General features: G+C 37.1%; 1 protein-coding gene across 1 annotated transcript in view; it reads right to left on the bottom strand.

The window, feature by feature from the left end:
• Positions 1–17500, bottom strand: part of LOC136832330 (CD109 antigen-like) — an 80940-nt gene that overhangs the window by 25726 nt on the left and 37714 nt on the right. Inside the window, 8 exon segments of the mRNA XM_067093238.1 lie at positions 377–596; positions 1701–1858; positions 3130–3246; positions 4068–4155; positions 4620–4762; positions 7267–7440; positions 8327–8457; positions 11564–11615. Coding sequence (XP_066949339.1) covers positions 377–596; positions 1701–1858; positions 3130–3246; positions 4068–4155; positions 4620–4762; positions 7267–7440; positions 8327–8457; positions 11564–11615 — 1083 coding nt within the window.

The raw sequence follows: 17500 nt of genomic DNA, 5'->3' as shown, positions 1-17500 counted from the left end.
CTCCTTTCCAGTAGTGATTGTCAATGCCCGACTTTTACCAAAATAATTTCGTTGGCACATAAAATCGGAGTCTTGTGTTACGATACCATAAGTTATACACGAGAAAAAAAAATATCAAAAGACTTAACATTTAAACGAACGGAATTTATCCGAAAACAATGTTATAATATTCAGTGTCGAAGTCCATTACAGTAAAATGAATCAAAGAAAGATTTGTTGTTCATCCAGGGAATTCATTTTCCGAAATCTATGTCGCATTTTCAAACTAAGGATCATTTATTCCTTATTGTAATAATAGTTTCGCCCTTGTTGACATAGACACATACTTTTCCAGCCGTCCTCCATGATGTAAACAGCAAGGAAACAAGTCACTCACCATGTACTGGAACTTCGTCATGTGGAAATTCGCCCTGACGTGGAAGACGGCGAACTCCCCGACCCTCACTCGGTCTGTGCTGCTCGTCAGGTGGATGTACCGCCCTTCGGGGGAGTAGACTGGAATCCCCTTGGCTACTTCGGAGGCGTTTCCTGTAGGGTCCTCGTACGTCGCCGACAGGAGAAGACTGACGGCGTCTTTAGGGATGTCGATGTTGAATCTGGAAAGAAGGGGCGGGGGGAGTTGTTTTTGATAGTGCTGCGCTGATGGAGGTGAAAATATTGAAAGTTTGCTTAATAGTTTATGAATAGGAAAAACATAGCTTCAAATACCGTAGCCCCTCAGATCTAGAGAATAACAAACAATTTAGGCACAAAATGTAAGTCTTGGGAAAACCTCAAACAGCCCAGAGTAAGACTGTTTCCTTACTATGTTGTCATACGAAAACTTAAAGAAGGAATTCGATGCCTAACAGAAAGTGTGAAAATCTTGATTATAAAAATTTCTAATACAATCCTTCACTCCTACAGGCTGGAGGAAGTTGTCCTTGATTTTCCTAACCTAATTCTAAAACACAGATTTTTATAATCAAGATCTGAAGTCAGTTTCAAGTATTTATGGAAAAAACAATGTTTCGAACAACGCAATCTATGACAATGCAACTATGGTACAGGAAAACATAAAGCAATATCTTATAATAATGGAACCGATCTGCTGGACAAATGGAAACCGATTAATAACGATAAAAGATTATAATACTGAGGAGCCTTAATAACCATGAGCAAGGCAGAAAGCATGAACAGTGTGGGGAGGGGGTCGATTTGATGTGCTGCTGGTGAGTCTTCTGTGTGGGCAGAAGCAGCAACTAATGATGAAATTTCCTACACAAAAGGTTCATCCTGTATTTTACTGATGAATAATGAAAGGAAAGAGAGAGATAGTATACATCTCTTTTCTATCTTCTAGGGTGGAGGGAAATTGCTCATTGTTGAATGAAAATAATAATGATAACGAGTATTATTATAATATATCAATTAAAAAAAATTGTAGGGTGATTCTTAAATTGGAGAAACAAATCCACAATTGTGTAATCTGCACGATTTCCCTTTTCAGGTAAAACTGGGGAATTGTTTCTCCAATAATAATAATAATAATAATAATAATAATAATAATAATAATAATAATAATAATAATAATAATAATAATCCTCCAGTGAACTTACCCTACAGTACGATTTTCCTTTTCAGTTTAACCGGGAATTTATTTCTCCAATAATAATAATAATAATAATAATAATAATAATATCATCCTCGAGTGGCCTTACTCTAAAATGCCGTGACTGCGGTATCTGTCGAAACCATTGTGGTGGACGAAGGACTCCATCAGGTGGGCTGTGACCTCCTGCGTGGCGTTAGCGGACAGCACGCCCTCATTCAGCAGATCTCTCCAGTGTTTCAACTCCTTCCGCGGCCGGACAACAACCTGAGGTCATCCAAGGTCGGAGATAAGTAACCCTGACGTGGGGTGGATAATTCGATTTCACAAATGGTGGAGTTTCGACATGACCAAAGGTAGATAGTGGTATTTTAGCACTGGTCGACCACTGAATTCTACCAAGGGTAGACGGAGTATTCGATTTGGCCACAGGTAGATTGTGCTATTTTAGCACTAGTCGATCATTGGATCCTACCAAGGGTAGACTACTCCAGCATTCACCAATGATGCGTTTTTTTTTATTTGACCAAAGGTAGATTATGACATTTTAATGAAGGTAGACAAGTAAATTTTACCGTTGGTAAACTCTAACATTTTACCAAAGTCAGAGGATATAACTTCACTAAAGGCGTATTTACTTTACTTGACTATAGACACAACAAAAGTAGATTATATTTATTACAGGTAGATCAGTAAGTTCTGCCAAAATCAAAGGCTATCATAACTTTACCAAAGACGTATTTACTTGACCACAAATAGACCAATAGCTTATGACATTTTAATGCAGGTAGATCACTGAGTTCTACCTTGCGCAGGGTTCTTTGGCATTTTACCAAAATCAGGGGCCATGATAACTATCACAGGCATATTTCACCAACGACAGTATATTGCATTTTAGCAAAGGTAGAATGCTACTAGATTTTATCAAGCGTAAGTTGCAAAACTATACCCGGGGTAGCAGTTTAAAATATACTAATTAAGTAATTGAGTTATTAAATTCTAAGTAAGGAATATATCTTGATCAAACGTAGATGGCAAAATCTCGCCAAAAGCAAATGATCAAATTGTATCAAAGATAAGTCGCAAAAGCTCTTTAGTTGACTGCCAAGTCTGATCAGAGAGGAGGAGGCGCAAAACTGTATCAGTTCCAAAAAACCTTCGTAATATGAAGCAATGTCTAAGTAGCTTTCTTCACGAAATAGCCTTACTGGTTGGTAATTAGTCGATACAATCTGAGCTCCCTTGCATGTTATTTTTTAATTACTGCAAGTTAAACTGTAATCATTTAAAATAAACACATTAAAAATACAACACATTCTAATTAGGATCCGCTGTTTGTGATCAAGTTCCTATACTACAGCAAAAAAATTCTCACTCTAGATTACTGATTATAAATACAACTGAATTATTTTGCAGCCCAAGTACAAATTCACGAAGTCATTTACATTGGAATCATTACCTATGAGAGAGAGAGAGAGAGAGAGAGAGAGAGAGAGAGAGAGAGAGAGAGAGAGAGAGAGAGAGAGAGAGAAAATTACCTTAGTGAGGGCTTGTACGGAACCTGATTTAAGCGTTACTGAAGGCGTGATGGTTAACGAAGAGGCTTCCAGGCGTTCTTCTTCCAGCGGTTCCAGGTCGTGGTACCTAACACTTACCTGAAGAGAAAAGCCAAGATTGATTTAGTCTTTCTAGCAGAAAATTAATTAGTCTTTAAATTAGCAAATTAATTAGTCTTTAAAGCATAAAAAGGAATAGCGTCTTAAAAAAAGACTGAATAATAAATAAATGACTGGGAAGGCTAGTTCTGATAACAGTGGACGCAGTTTTTTCTTTACATAGATCTTCCCTTGCTGACTTATTTTCTTAATTTAATGTTACTTATGAAATTACAAAATTAACCTATTTCCATTTTGAAATGGACCCCTCAAAATGTCTACATAACCATTATTATGAATATGGCTACAAGACATTAATTCATAATACGTGTTTCCTGTAAATATATTTTATATCTAAGACTACAAGAATTCTCATTATCGATTCAGGTAAAGTTTTGTATCTTAGGATATTGTACATTTACAAATATTTAGTGGGGATTTAAGTATGCTTGACTCGGATTGCAGGATACTTTTCTTAAAATTTCGGAATAATACATATTCGTAGATACTTATTACGGTTTACAGAATACAACATAATTAGTGATACTCATTTCAAAATACACTAACTTTAAACTATCTACTATCTGTTTACAGATACTTACATTGTGGGTTAGGAACACATTTTTGAAGATACATGTCGCTGTTTTTTGGATACTTACCTTCACACCAGGATACATTACTTCTCAGGATACTTTAGGATACTTACAGCAGATTTCAGGGACGTAATTTCCACATCCTAACGCTGCAGGTTAGGAATAAATTTTTGAAGCTGATCTTGAGATACTTTCATACCAGGATACATTGCTTCTCAGGATACTTACAGCAGATTTCAGGGACATTCCTGGCTTGAAGACGATCGGAGAGGCTCCCAAGAACTCGAGTTTCACGTCAGGATTAATGATACGTGTGCTGTTTGTAAAGGAGAAAAAGATGTTTACGTTTCATACCTCATTTTACAGACTGTACTCATATTTTATTTATTCCTGGTAAGTCACATGGCAGGCAGGTTACAATTTGTTTGTTGATCGCTCTGCATTCCTGGAACTCACATGGCAACCTTATTAGTGTATCTGTCTATTATTTATCCATTCTCTTGGTAAACCTTATCACACTGCCTACTTGCATCTATCTGTCTTCTTGGTAAACCTCATTACAGTTTATCTATTATCTATCTGTCTCCTTACTATTCGTATGACAACAATTTTTCAGTCTCTGTCTATTCGTTTCTACTTGTACTATCTTCATTTTCGGTAAATCTTATTACAGTCTCTATTATCTACCTATCTCCTTGGTACTAATTTTTCAGTTTCTCTCTCTCTCTCTCTCTCTCTCTCTCTCTCTCTCTCTCTCTCTCTCTCTCTCCAGACACTCACGTGGCGAAAGCTTTGATGGTATGAATCTGGAACGGATGGAAGAAAGCCACTCGAACTTTGACCTCTGCGTCGCCCAAATCGGAATCCTTGGCGTTCTTCCTCAGAATTCCCATGGGCAACTCGAACTCGTACGGTCCCTCGGCCTGTCAGTGAGATCAGTGATGGAAATTGGTGAGGTCCTGAGAATTTTTCAACTTTTTTTTTATTTGAAGGGAATTATTGAGTGAGAAGGCTTTGAGGTTTCGTGGTTGGCGTTGCATTGTTGATGTGCAGTGCTGTTCTGTCTCTTTTTTTTATTTGGGTCTGGTTTATGGTTAGGTATCTGAAATTGGGAACTTTTTTTTCTTATATATATATAGATATATATATACACAACACACATTTATATATACATACATATATATGTATATATATATATATATATATATATATATATATATATATATATATATATATATATATATATATATATATGTGTGTGTGTGTATATATTATACATATATATACACACACTCTACCCTATATATAAATTTTACTTTCAGGGTGTAGCAGGACAAAAAAAAAAAAAAAAAAACAGTGATCTAGCTTTAAATCACGCACCTTTTAAACCAAACCAAATCTATGTACTGTGCGTTGATGTATTAACAGGAAAAACTACTGAAATAGCTGAAGATAAAAAACAATGAACTCTGCACTTTCAAATTGATTAATTGTATAGACATGGTAGTACGTACAAATGGCATAAAAGAACGTTAGAACTACGAGTATTTGCACGACAAAGCAGCGGCTTTTATCACCCAGTATAGCTGAAATATTGTGCACTATTAACTGACAACATTATGAAGAATTTCTCTACTTTAAAAAAGTGGAGCATTTTGCATGGGAATTAATTTTAACAATAAAACTATAACTTCTTCAAAAACAAGAATTACCGTATAGATCTGAGACAGTTTTTTTCCCCTAAGAATCACGGTACTGTTAAAGATTTCCTCATTAAGTATCCCCCAAAGCAAAAACCGTGGTTGTGCTTATGCTGTTCTATATAAAGAGAATTATGGAAAAGTATCTAGGTCATACTTCTAAAGGATGGTTAACCGCATTGAAGAACACTCGCGAGGTCCAATAACACTACTCGTTCAGAATGGACAAAACATGCCAAATGCTTTATGTGTGTGGGTGAGTGGATTTAACCACTGAACGACAGGGAATTTCAGCAGGTAAATCATTTCGCAATGAAACTGCTTGAAGAAATATTAAAGATTCAGCCTTATCAAATATTTCACTGTCAGTATGTTTTAAATCCTAGCCCCGGTCTTTATAAACTCATTAGTTGCCAGTGAAATGAACTTCAAGGTAAGTCAGTGTCAGCTGAGAGTCAAACTTGTATTAATTGTTCTATGACTTGCAATTTGGAATACTTTAATGGTGTTGACAGAGTTACCTTTTTTTTCTCGTTATCATCAGCAGTTCTGTACTAAAAATAATTTCTATGCAGTAATTTTACTGCTATTAATGTTAATGTTGAGTTTTGATTTGATGAAATTTTCGTACCTTAACTCCCTAACTCACCTTTTCCCTTTCCACTTTCCATTCTGAGGATGGTTTCTTAATGAACGAGTACCTTCGAGGCGCCTATTCTACCTATTTCATTTTTCTGGTGGATTCTCTGCTTATACATGTATAAGTATAGTCTCACGATTACGTGTGCCTTTCATCAAGAAGAAGCCAAATTCTAGACAATCAGGCAAAATATTGGCGTACATTTTGAAACGATGTTTAAGAAAACAAACCACTGATGGTTAGCAGATGAATTTTAGCGAAGTTGCGAATGCATTTTGCCTTGGGGGCTGGGCAACAAGAATTCTTATTCTTTCATCTACTACGCTAGAAAGTTTCGTAACATTGCTGGTGGGAAGAGATGAGACGGTAACCAACTATGAGTTTTTTTTTTCCTTTTTTGTTTGATGTAAAAGAAATTCGCCTATCGAATGAAAAGAATTAACTATGCATTCCGTGAGTCAATCATCATCATCATTGTTTCTACGTTAGATTTTCTTAAAGGGATGTGGCGCGAGATGAGAGTTCTCCACTGTCTTTTCTTTCTACCTTCTATGGTTTTTCTTTACGACTTTCTCGGCCATATCTGCCAATGCTTATTCAACCTAACATAAATTTACCTAACCTTACTCAATCCTACCAATTACCAGCCGGATAATTCATCCCCGACCTTTGGTAACCTGTATTTACAGGAACGGCTTTTGGTGTAACACATCTACCTAAATCTAATTTAACCTAACCTGACCTAGAGAGACCTGCTATCATGGATTCCAATTAAATGAGTGAATAGGAACTCAACGTCAATACCAGTAAGTAGTTGCGACACCAATGGGGAGAAATGAGACTATGATTCATCTTGAAAGATATGCTTTCAACCCTGACTTCGACATCTCATAACCTAACCTTTCCTAGCGTAGCCACTATCATGGGCGCCAATGAAATGCGTACATAGAACTAAGCGTCAATGACCAAAATCTGTTGTCACACCAGTTTACAGAAATGAATCAGTGATTCATACTGAAGGAAATGCTTTCAACCCTGACTTAAAAATCTCATCTTCCAAAATCTCAAGCATCAGGTCAGTACTTACGTAAGGCACCACCTGAGACGCAACCTCCCTGAAGTTCTTGTCGTCCTTCTCCTTCAAGTTGTAGGTGATGGTGGCATTTCCGGGCACGGGCTTGTACGTCAAGAAGAGAGCGTTGAAGCTACCGCGTACACTTTCTTCGCTCGATAAGACGAAGTAGGGCAGATCGATGTGAGTCTGCCGAGGTTAAGAAGATGAAGTGAGCATTCAACTGACTTTTACGGGATGTTTTCTTCCTCAGATGATTCCTGGCGAGTGCACCCATTTATTTTGAGTTTAGAGGTTTTCTTCGGATATATCAAGTTACCTACTCGTTTTTTAAAGCTTCTCCCTACGACTTCGGTTATTTCTTTCTATGCCTAATTAGTACTGCTCCTTAAAACTGTATTGAAATATTGCAATAGTAATGGAGATTTTCAATTAAAAAAATCCAATACAAAAATATTATTGAACCTAAAATTATTCTAGCCGAGAAAATTCCCGTACACGCTCGATGTCATAAAATATTGTATTAAAGGAACTTTCTTGCTTTAAGGGAATATGATTTTATGAAAGTCAACAATTTCTCAACGGTTTTAACATACGGTAATACATGGGACCTATAAATTCATAAATAATAACGATAATGATCTAATAATATTATTACTACAGTTTAATAAAGGAAAACTAGCTTTACCTGTATTTATACATAAGGGCCAATTCAAGCAAGACAAAACTAATTATAACTCAGTTTCACCGTAAAATTAACTCACTTAGACACATACGTAAACAACCTTTTTCTACAAAAAAAAAAAAAAATAAAATATCACTATAACTAAATTATATATATATATATAAACCACTTCATATCCTATATATATATATATATATATATATACACATATACGTACATATATATATATATATTATATAAACATATGTAATATTTATATACATACATACACTGTATATATAATACATAATGATACAAAAATTATCTGACTGTTTAAAACAGACTACAGAATACACCTGACAAAGCCAAAACATCTATTAAAATACAAATTTATCGTACTCGAAGACTGACCTCGAACTTTGTGACGAAGTACTTCGTCAGGAAAAAGGGATGCTCGTCCACCTGGCTCGCCGTGACCACTCTGACGCGGTACCACCCTCTTTTGGGGATGACCGCGCTTCCCGTGCTCAGCTCGATCACACCTGTAATCATACAGGAAAGAGAAGGTGTCAGACCGCACGCCATTCACTGACAAATCGGATCGTTCGGTCACACCTGTAATTAAGGGGAAAGGTGAGACCGGACGCCACGCATTTACATAAATCGGATCGTTCGAACACACCTGTGATTAAGGGGAAAGGTGAGATCGGACGCCATTCATTTACATAAATCGGATCGTTTGATCACACCTGTAATCATGGGGAAAGGTGAGACCGGACGCCATTCATTTACATAAATCGGATCGTACGAACACACCTGTAATCAAGGGGAAAGGTGAGACCGGACGCCATTCATTTACATAAATCGGATCGATCGTAATCATGGGGAAAGGTCGATCACACCTGTAATCACCTGGAAAGGTGAGACCGGACGCCATTCATTTCATTTACATAAATCGGATCGTTCGATCACACCTGTAATCATGGGGAAAGGTGAGACCGGACGCCATTCATTTACATAAATCGGATCGTTCGATCACACCTGTAATCAAGGGGAAAGGTGAGACCAGACGCCATTCATTTACATAAATCGGATCGTTCGATCAAACCTGTAATCATGGGGAAAGGTGAGACCGGACGCCATTCATTTACATAAATCGGATCGTTCGATCACACCTGTAATCATGGGGAAAGGTGAGACCGGGCGCCATTCATTTACATAAATCGGATCGTTCGATCACACCTGTAATCATGGGGAAAGGTGAGACCGGACGCCATTCATTTACATAAATCGGATCGTTCGATCACACCTGTAATCAGACCGGACGCCATTCATTACATAAATCGGATCGTTCGGGAAAGGTGAGACCGACATGAATCGGATCGTTCCATTCATTGAGACCGGACGCCATTCATTTACATAAATCGGATCGTTCGATCACACCTGTAATCATGGGGAAAGGTGAGACCGGACGCCATTCATTTACATAAATCGGATCGTTCGATCACACCTGTAATCATGGGGAAAGGTGAGACCAGACGCCATTCATTTACCATTCAAATAATTGGGAAAGGTGAGACCGGACGCCATTCATTTACATAAATCGGATCGTTCATCACACCTGTAATCATCGTTCGATCGTTCATCCACCTGTAAGTAACCGGACGCCATTCATTTACATGGGGAAATCGGATCGTTCGATCACACCTGTAATCCGGACGCCATTCATTTACATAAATCGGATCGTTCGATCACACCTGTAATCATGGGGAAAGGTGAGACCGGATTCATTACGGCGCCATTCATTCAATTACATAAATCGGATCGTTCGGTGAGACCGAATACCATTCATTTACATAAATCACACCTGTAATCATGGGGAAAGGTGAGACCGACGCCATTCATTTACATAAATCGGATCGTTCACACCTGTAATCACACCTGTAATCATGGGGAAAGGTGAGACCGGACGCCATTTAAATCGGATCGTTTCGATCACCTGTAATCATTTACATAAATCGGATCGTTCGATCACACCTGTAATCATGGGGAAAGGTGAGACCGGACGCCATTCATTTACATAAATCGGATCGTTCGATCACACCTGTAATCATGGGGAAAGGTGAGACCGGACGCCATTCATTTACATAAATCGGATCGTTCGATCACACCTGTAATCATGGGGAAAGGTGAGACCGGACGCCATTCATTTACATAAACGCCATTCGGATCGTTCGATCACACCTGTAATCATGGGGAAAGGTGAGACCGGACGCCATTCATTTACATAAATCGGATCGTTCGATCACACCTGTAATCATGGGGAAAGGTGAGACCGGACGCCATTCATTTACATAAATCGGATCGTTCGATCACACCTGTAATCATGGGGAAAGGTGAGACCGGACGCCATTCATTTACATAAATCGGATCGTTCGATCACACCTGTAATCGGATCGTTCGATCACACCTGTAATCATGGGGAAAGGTGAGACCGGACGCCATTCATTTACATAAATCGGATCGTACGAACACACCTGTGATTAAGGGGAAAGGTGAGACCGAATACCATTCATTTACATGAATCGGATCGTACGAACACACCTGTAATCATGGGGAAAGGTGAGACCGGACGCCATTCATTTACATATATCGGATCGTTGGAACACACCTGTGATTAAGGAGAAAGGCGACACCGGACGCAATGCATTCATAAATCGAGTCGATTTATGAATGTCAAGTGAAGAATCACTCCATGATAGTAATGAAATCATGCACACATGTAACCGGAACAATACAACTTTTCAAAGAGTATAAACAAATAACGCTACGACTGCAGTGATGAAATTGCTCACCAAATTTGAAATTATTCATAATTCAAATAAATATAAAATGCAATTGGAATGTATATGAAATATAACTGCTTAACGATAAACCAAGTGAAGAACTTACATGGCTGCATCTTTCATGTGCTAAGCGAAAAGATGAAAACTGAACTGATTGTATACAGCACATAAAGCACAGCTCATTTACTAAAGAAACATATTCTACAAATAATGCTGTGACATTAGTAATAGTGACCAATCTATCTTCACACACATATACATTATATATATATATATATTATATATATATATATATATATATATATATATATATATATATATATATATATATATATATATATATATATATATATATATAAATATACATATATATTACATATATTATATACAGTATATATATATATATATATATATATATATATATATATATATATATATATATATATATTTCCTCATGATTTTGAGATGTGTGTTTGTTTCGCTTGTTATTCTCATGCTTGAAACTTGGAATTGTTTGTCGTTCGGTATAAATGCGTATCACAGTTCATAGTAATTGATCTCACTGTTTATTTTCTTTTAGCGGTGTACGTTGTCTTGAAAATGTAGTGCTATTTGTGCTTTTGTTAATACATGTTTATTTTTTAAATCTAATTATGTTTCATTTCGTTTTTATACTTTTTTCTACATTAGCATTGTATTCTGTGAGAGTATCCAATAATAATAATAATAATAATAATAATAATAATAATACATTAAATCTACCTGGTGGCACTTTTGCTATTTTTAATTCTCTTATACGTACCTATAGTTGGGTAGATGGAGACCCAGCGCCTTATTACGTAACCATGCGGATCCTGAAAAAATAATAATAATAATAATAATAATAATAATAATAATAATAATAATAATGGTTTTAGCAGCACATCAACTTCGTGAAAATAAAAGCTTGATGCTATTTATCAAAGGTAATGTTCTTCCTATCTAATGCTATTACTAATACGGATGAGAAGATTTTGTTTCGTAACTGTTCAAAAATATATATTCGTGTATTTTACGCGTCATTAAGCATCATATAACATATCCACACAAAAGCAGTGCGTTGTTCGTCTGTTACTCTTCCGTTACGACAGCCATTTGACAAGTTAACGCTGTGGTAGTCTGTAAACGACCTAATTTGATGAGGTCCTCACTCTCAGTGACACAGCTACTGACGGGTTGACATTAGTGTGGAAAGGTTGACGCTAATTGCTTCACTGGAAGTGACCCAGGTAATACAGGGTTTGTTTCCTATTTTAGGTTACGTCTCGCACGCAATACGCAAGTATATAAAAATCTTCAACATACTAAATATATATTATTAAATTTCTCTACGGGAATAGGTAGATTCCCAGCCTAAAGATGGTGTTCTTAAAGAATACAGTTACGTAAATAAAAAAAAAAAATCTGTCCTTCAAAAGCAACCGCCCCCCTTCCGTAATCTTAGAAAGGCGTAAAAAATTAAATTTTAAAAATACACCTTTGTAATTACAAGCTTTTCTGCCGCGACGAACTGCGCAGCTTATGGTCGGAGCATGACGGAAAAGACCCATTCATGATTATACATAAATATAAGGCTTCTATGGGTTGTAAGTGACCGCCAAGCAGACTTATTACAGGAGTCCGTATGTCCAAGCACGTACTGATAACTATGATAGCAACCAAAACGTGATCACGCCCATAAACCACTACAATAAAGCGAGGAGCAACGGGTACTAACTTACGACAATTTTAGTAAAGAAGAAATCAAACTGACTGGATGGAATGGAATATAAAATTTAGGCCAAAGGCCCAGCGCTGGGAACCATGAGGTCATTCAGAGCTGAAAGGAAAATCGAGAGTGAAAAGGTTTCAAAGGTGTAACAGGAGGAAAACCTCGCAGTTACACCATGAAACAACTGTTAGGAGAGGGTGGGAAGCAAGATGGAAGGATGACAATATGGACGGAAGCACAGCAAAAGGAATGGAAGGGGTTGCAGCTAAGGGCCGAAGGGACGCTGCGAAGAACCCTAAGTTATGTTTACAGTGCACCGCGTGAGGTCCACTGACGGCATTACCCTCGTACGGGGTCAAATTGACAGAAACTTTGTTGAAACAGGAGGTATCTTTTTAACACTTTACTAAAAAAAAAAAAAAAAAAAAAAAAAATTGTTTGCCGACGTCACCAAAAAATGAGAGAATCTCGCTCACTGTTGTAAAAGAGTACCCAGCCGGGTAATCATACTATTTTACCTATTCTTACATCGAAGCCAAAGGCCAATCGTGGGTATGATAATTTTGTGGATGAAGGCCGGATGGCAACCGTAGGGGGTGGGGGTAGGGGGCGTTGTGTGTGGTTGTGTGTGTGTGTGAGAGAGAGAGAGAGTGTGTGTGTGTGGAAAAACGTATACCTAGTTTAACCAGCCCACTGAGCTGGTTAACAGCTCTCCTAGGGCTGGCCCAAAGGATTAGATTTATTTTACGTGGCTAAGAACCAACTGTGACGAGAAATGAATTTCTATCACCAGAAATAAATTCCTCTAATTCTTCATTGGCCGGTTGGAGAGTTGAACGCTGGGCCAACAGCGTGCTAGCCGAGAGCTCTACCCACCCCTCCAATAAAGAACTGTGTGTGTGTGGGATGGGGTTGATCTAATACACAGATCTTTCATAGTACGCATATATGTATATATAGTGTGTTTATATATACCTATATATACATGTATATACACACACAAATATATATATATATATATATATATATATATATATATATATATATATATATATATATATATATATATATTAGCTGAAGCCACTTGAAAGTTCAAAGTACTTTCGAGTATTTTAACACATCTTCGGGGCACAAAGATGTGTTAAAATACACGAAAATACTTGGCACTCTGTCGTTTCATTTTTGAACTTCCCAAGTGGCTCCAGGTAACAAACAAAATCACGGGCTTATTTTTGTGGTTTCTTAGTATATAGATATATATAATATAAATAAATATATAATAAATAAATATATATATATATATATATATATATATATATATATATATATATATATATATACATATACATATACACAGTATGTACTTTGCTACTTAATAAGGATACAACTGTATGTAGAGTAAATTTCTGATAAAATATTTCAGAGTAATTACATTAACTTGGCCTTGTACCAACCCGTGCATAAAGACTAGATTTCTCTGGTGATAAATGTAGAACCTTGGGTGTGGAATGTAAAGAAATATCTTTATACTTTTTTGTTTATTTTTCTTATTTGTATTCAAAAATAGAGTATAAGTCTTTTGTTTACTTTCGTGATGGTTTGAACTAGAGGCAATGGTTTAATGGTAATAAGGTAATTTACGAATTTGTTTGTTTACTATTGAGCTGGATAGCTCTTGAAACTGACTGTTTGGCAGTTGAATATGTACCGATTCTGCCTTGGAGTTACATTGTTTTTTCTGTTCAGGAGTCCAGCCCGGTCCACTTCAGAGTTCAGATTCCAGTCCAGAGCGGAGTTTCATCAAACCCATCTAGATTTTCTGGATAGTCTTTGTATTTTGGAAAGGTTTAGCAGACATGGAGCAGTAACCTCCGCCAAGGCCGAGTGAAGAGATTTGGAGGGCGGAGGAAGGCGACCCATGAAACATTGGCTTTGTCATCTTGCCTTTACTGTATAGCATTTTGAAGACCAGCATCTTACGGAACGTAAGTCAGTTGAGAGTTTTTGCGCAGGCTCAGTATGAATGCTCTGTCGATAAAAACTAAAGGACTCGATCATTATAGTTACCATTTAACTTGTGCCTGTTGTTTACAAACCATTAGTATTTCGTTTTAAATGAGAAATTTTCCTACGTAATTGACATTTATTCTTTACATAGTTACTACTTTACATTTACGAAATTGACGTAATTACACGAAGCTAGTTCTTTGTTAAGGCTTGCAGAATTTCTTGCTATTTACGTTAAATTTAATATTAAATTATTTTCCCACAATAAATTTATTTCAATAATGATTTCCTTAATTGTAGGTCCTTTATGTATGGTGAAGTGAATTTCGGTGGAGAGGAAGTGGTGCCGGCACTCCGAGATACCCTCAGGGTGATCTCCTCTCAGGGCAGAGAAACGGCACTCAACAATTCTTGTCATTTTAACTTATTAAATTCAATAGTTATCTGGGTCTTTGGATTTACATCCTCACCGTGATTTGCTATTTTTTTCTCCATAAAATGAAAAAGCAACTGGCCTAATTCAAATCTACACAATCTCTACAGTTCTTGTCATCACTGATTTTTGCAGTATTGTTTAGAAGTAAATAAAAAAATTATACAATATTCTCCATGTCATATAATGATGTAGCAAAAATTACCGGTAATTATTTTAAGATCAGAAATTCCAGTCATGCACCTCGAAGTTCGTTACTACAACTGTCAGTAAAAACAGGAAATGAATAAATACAGTAAGAGGAAGTAAATGTCATGTACCTGAAGACACACCATCTCAGTATCGAAGCATCACGCCATTCTTTAAAAGGGATTTTGCTTTTACAACAAAAATGTGACCCGTTGCTTTAATTAAGCAAGATGGAGAACAGAACATAAATTTAGTTTTCGAAGGAAAAATCTCCATCTTGCCTTTGCTGACTTCATTTTACTTGAAGCTTTCTCATCCTTATTGCATCATGACATTCCTGGGTAAAAGCGCTTTCTCATGGAACCCCTATGTGGACGTTTAAATGTGATCCGTAATTTGCGTAATCTACGGACTAGTTCCTTTTGAGTTACATGACAGACCACGGAACCGCAAGGACGTCACAATACTTTCCACTTCATAATGGCTTCCCAGTCGTAGGCAGTTGAAACCGGCACACATCTGGCAGACGACCAATCAGTAATAACAAAGTAAACTCTGCATTACAAAAAGAAATAAGAAAACTGCATGTTCTGGATGCGATTTTATTCGGCCAATACCCATTCCCGGCCTTAGCGCGCCTAACGTAACTAACTTGTCTTCGATTTCCCGCCGTTAGTACCCGCCAAAATTTCCAAATCGTAGCTTGCGTTGCCACACTTGTTTCTCATCCTTTATTTTGGAATTGATTTGTGGCTTTCGTTGCCATAATATGGATGTACAGTAAGATGCTAGTTATCATATCGGAAGCTTGCTGGCAATTCACAATACTTCACTGAAAGCCGTTGATCAGATGTGAAAGTCAAGCCGATTTGGATTTCGAAAGAACTCATCCCACGCGAACTGTTCGGTTTTCTTTACGCAATGTTAGAGCAGTGAATAAGGGATCGTGTTCATCCTTACGCTCTTACAACACTTCATGACGATAATATTAAGATGTGGCGACTTTCCTTCCTAAAGTGCTTTTCATCATTTCGCTGTTACAAAACTTCACGGCGATCTAATACTTTTATTAGATGTGAAGAATCTATATATTTTCCGTAGTTTTTAAGGGCTAATATGACAAAACTATTACTGCGTCAGCTCGTTAACATTAGAATTTTTCTGCATCAACTATACTGGAACTCGATTCCACTTGCGAAATTATTTTAGAAGCCTATCACTAACAATAATTATTCAGATAATCATCATCAGTGATTGAGCTCCAGATATAACCTACAGATGCTTCATAAGAAGAAATCACTATAACAGGCGAAACTTGTTGTAAACATAATGAAACCTCAGGATATTGCTGTGATCGAACTGAAAGCAGTGAAGACAATTGGAAGAATTCTTCAGAAACCATTTTTATGATTAATGTAATACCTTTTCAGGCCAGTCGATATTACAATGCATTTCATTCTTTCTTCCACCCTCCCACAAAAAAAAAAAGTTGGACCAAACAGTTTATCTGAGAGTTTATTTTATACAGACCAGGGGTGAAATGACAATGTCTTTACCAATGCGGATATACTCGTATACACCAGTAACCACAAGCTCTCGTGTTCAATCCAAAGACTAATCCACAACGACATTGACAGACTATCGAACAAAATACAGAAAATGTCGTCTACCTGAATGTTTGGTCTCTTCGTTATGAAACAATATATGGAAGCTTTTTTTATCTGGCCTCAGTTAGTTCCATCAAGAGCCCTTTTTTCTCGGTATAGTTCATACTTTTTTAATAAACTCTTACAAAACTACATTGGTCTCTATGCCCTGGTAATAATGACCTTGAACCAGAACTGAATTCTAGTGCAATAGCTCTTACAAACATCTCGAGAAATCACTGTAGGAAAATCGAAATGGTGCATCTCTGGATTTCCTAGCGGTGGAAATCTCGTGACGTCATGCCTGCCCTAGGCCATGAGCGCTGATCTGTTATTTTACTATTTCATTTTTTTTCTCTGCCGAGGCAAAGGTGTTTTATTTTACCACAATCTCAAGGTTCGTAGATGTCACATCCAGAACTGGGATCTGACCTAAGGCAAGCAAAGTTCTTCCAAGCTGACTTAATGCACGTATTTCTTTCGCCGAGGGAGAATGGAAGGTGGTTCTCTTTTGCATCCTGCAATTCTTACTGAGAACTCTGAAAATTTAATAACGGTTTGTTAAGTGTTGTTAGCCTTTTCATAGATTGCATACTTTCTATATAATTTGTTGGGAAGTTTTAGCTTCTCTCTCTCTCTCTCTCTCTCTCTCTCTCTCTCTCTCTCTCTCTGGGCTGGAGAAATAAAATCACAGAAACACAGACACAAACAATA

The sequence above is a fragment of the Macrobrachium rosenbergii genome, chromosome 49 (assembly GCF_040412425.1).
Source record: "Macrobrachium rosenbergii isolate ZJJX-2024 chromosome 49, ASM4041242v1, whole genome shotgun sequence".
Taxonomy (NCBI): Eukaryota; Metazoa; Arthropoda; class Malacostraca; order Decapoda; family Palaemonidae; genus Macrobrachium; species Macrobrachium rosenbergii.
The sequence above is the reverse complement of the archived record's forward strand: the minus strand, read 5'-3'. Positions and strand labels throughout refer to the sequence as shown.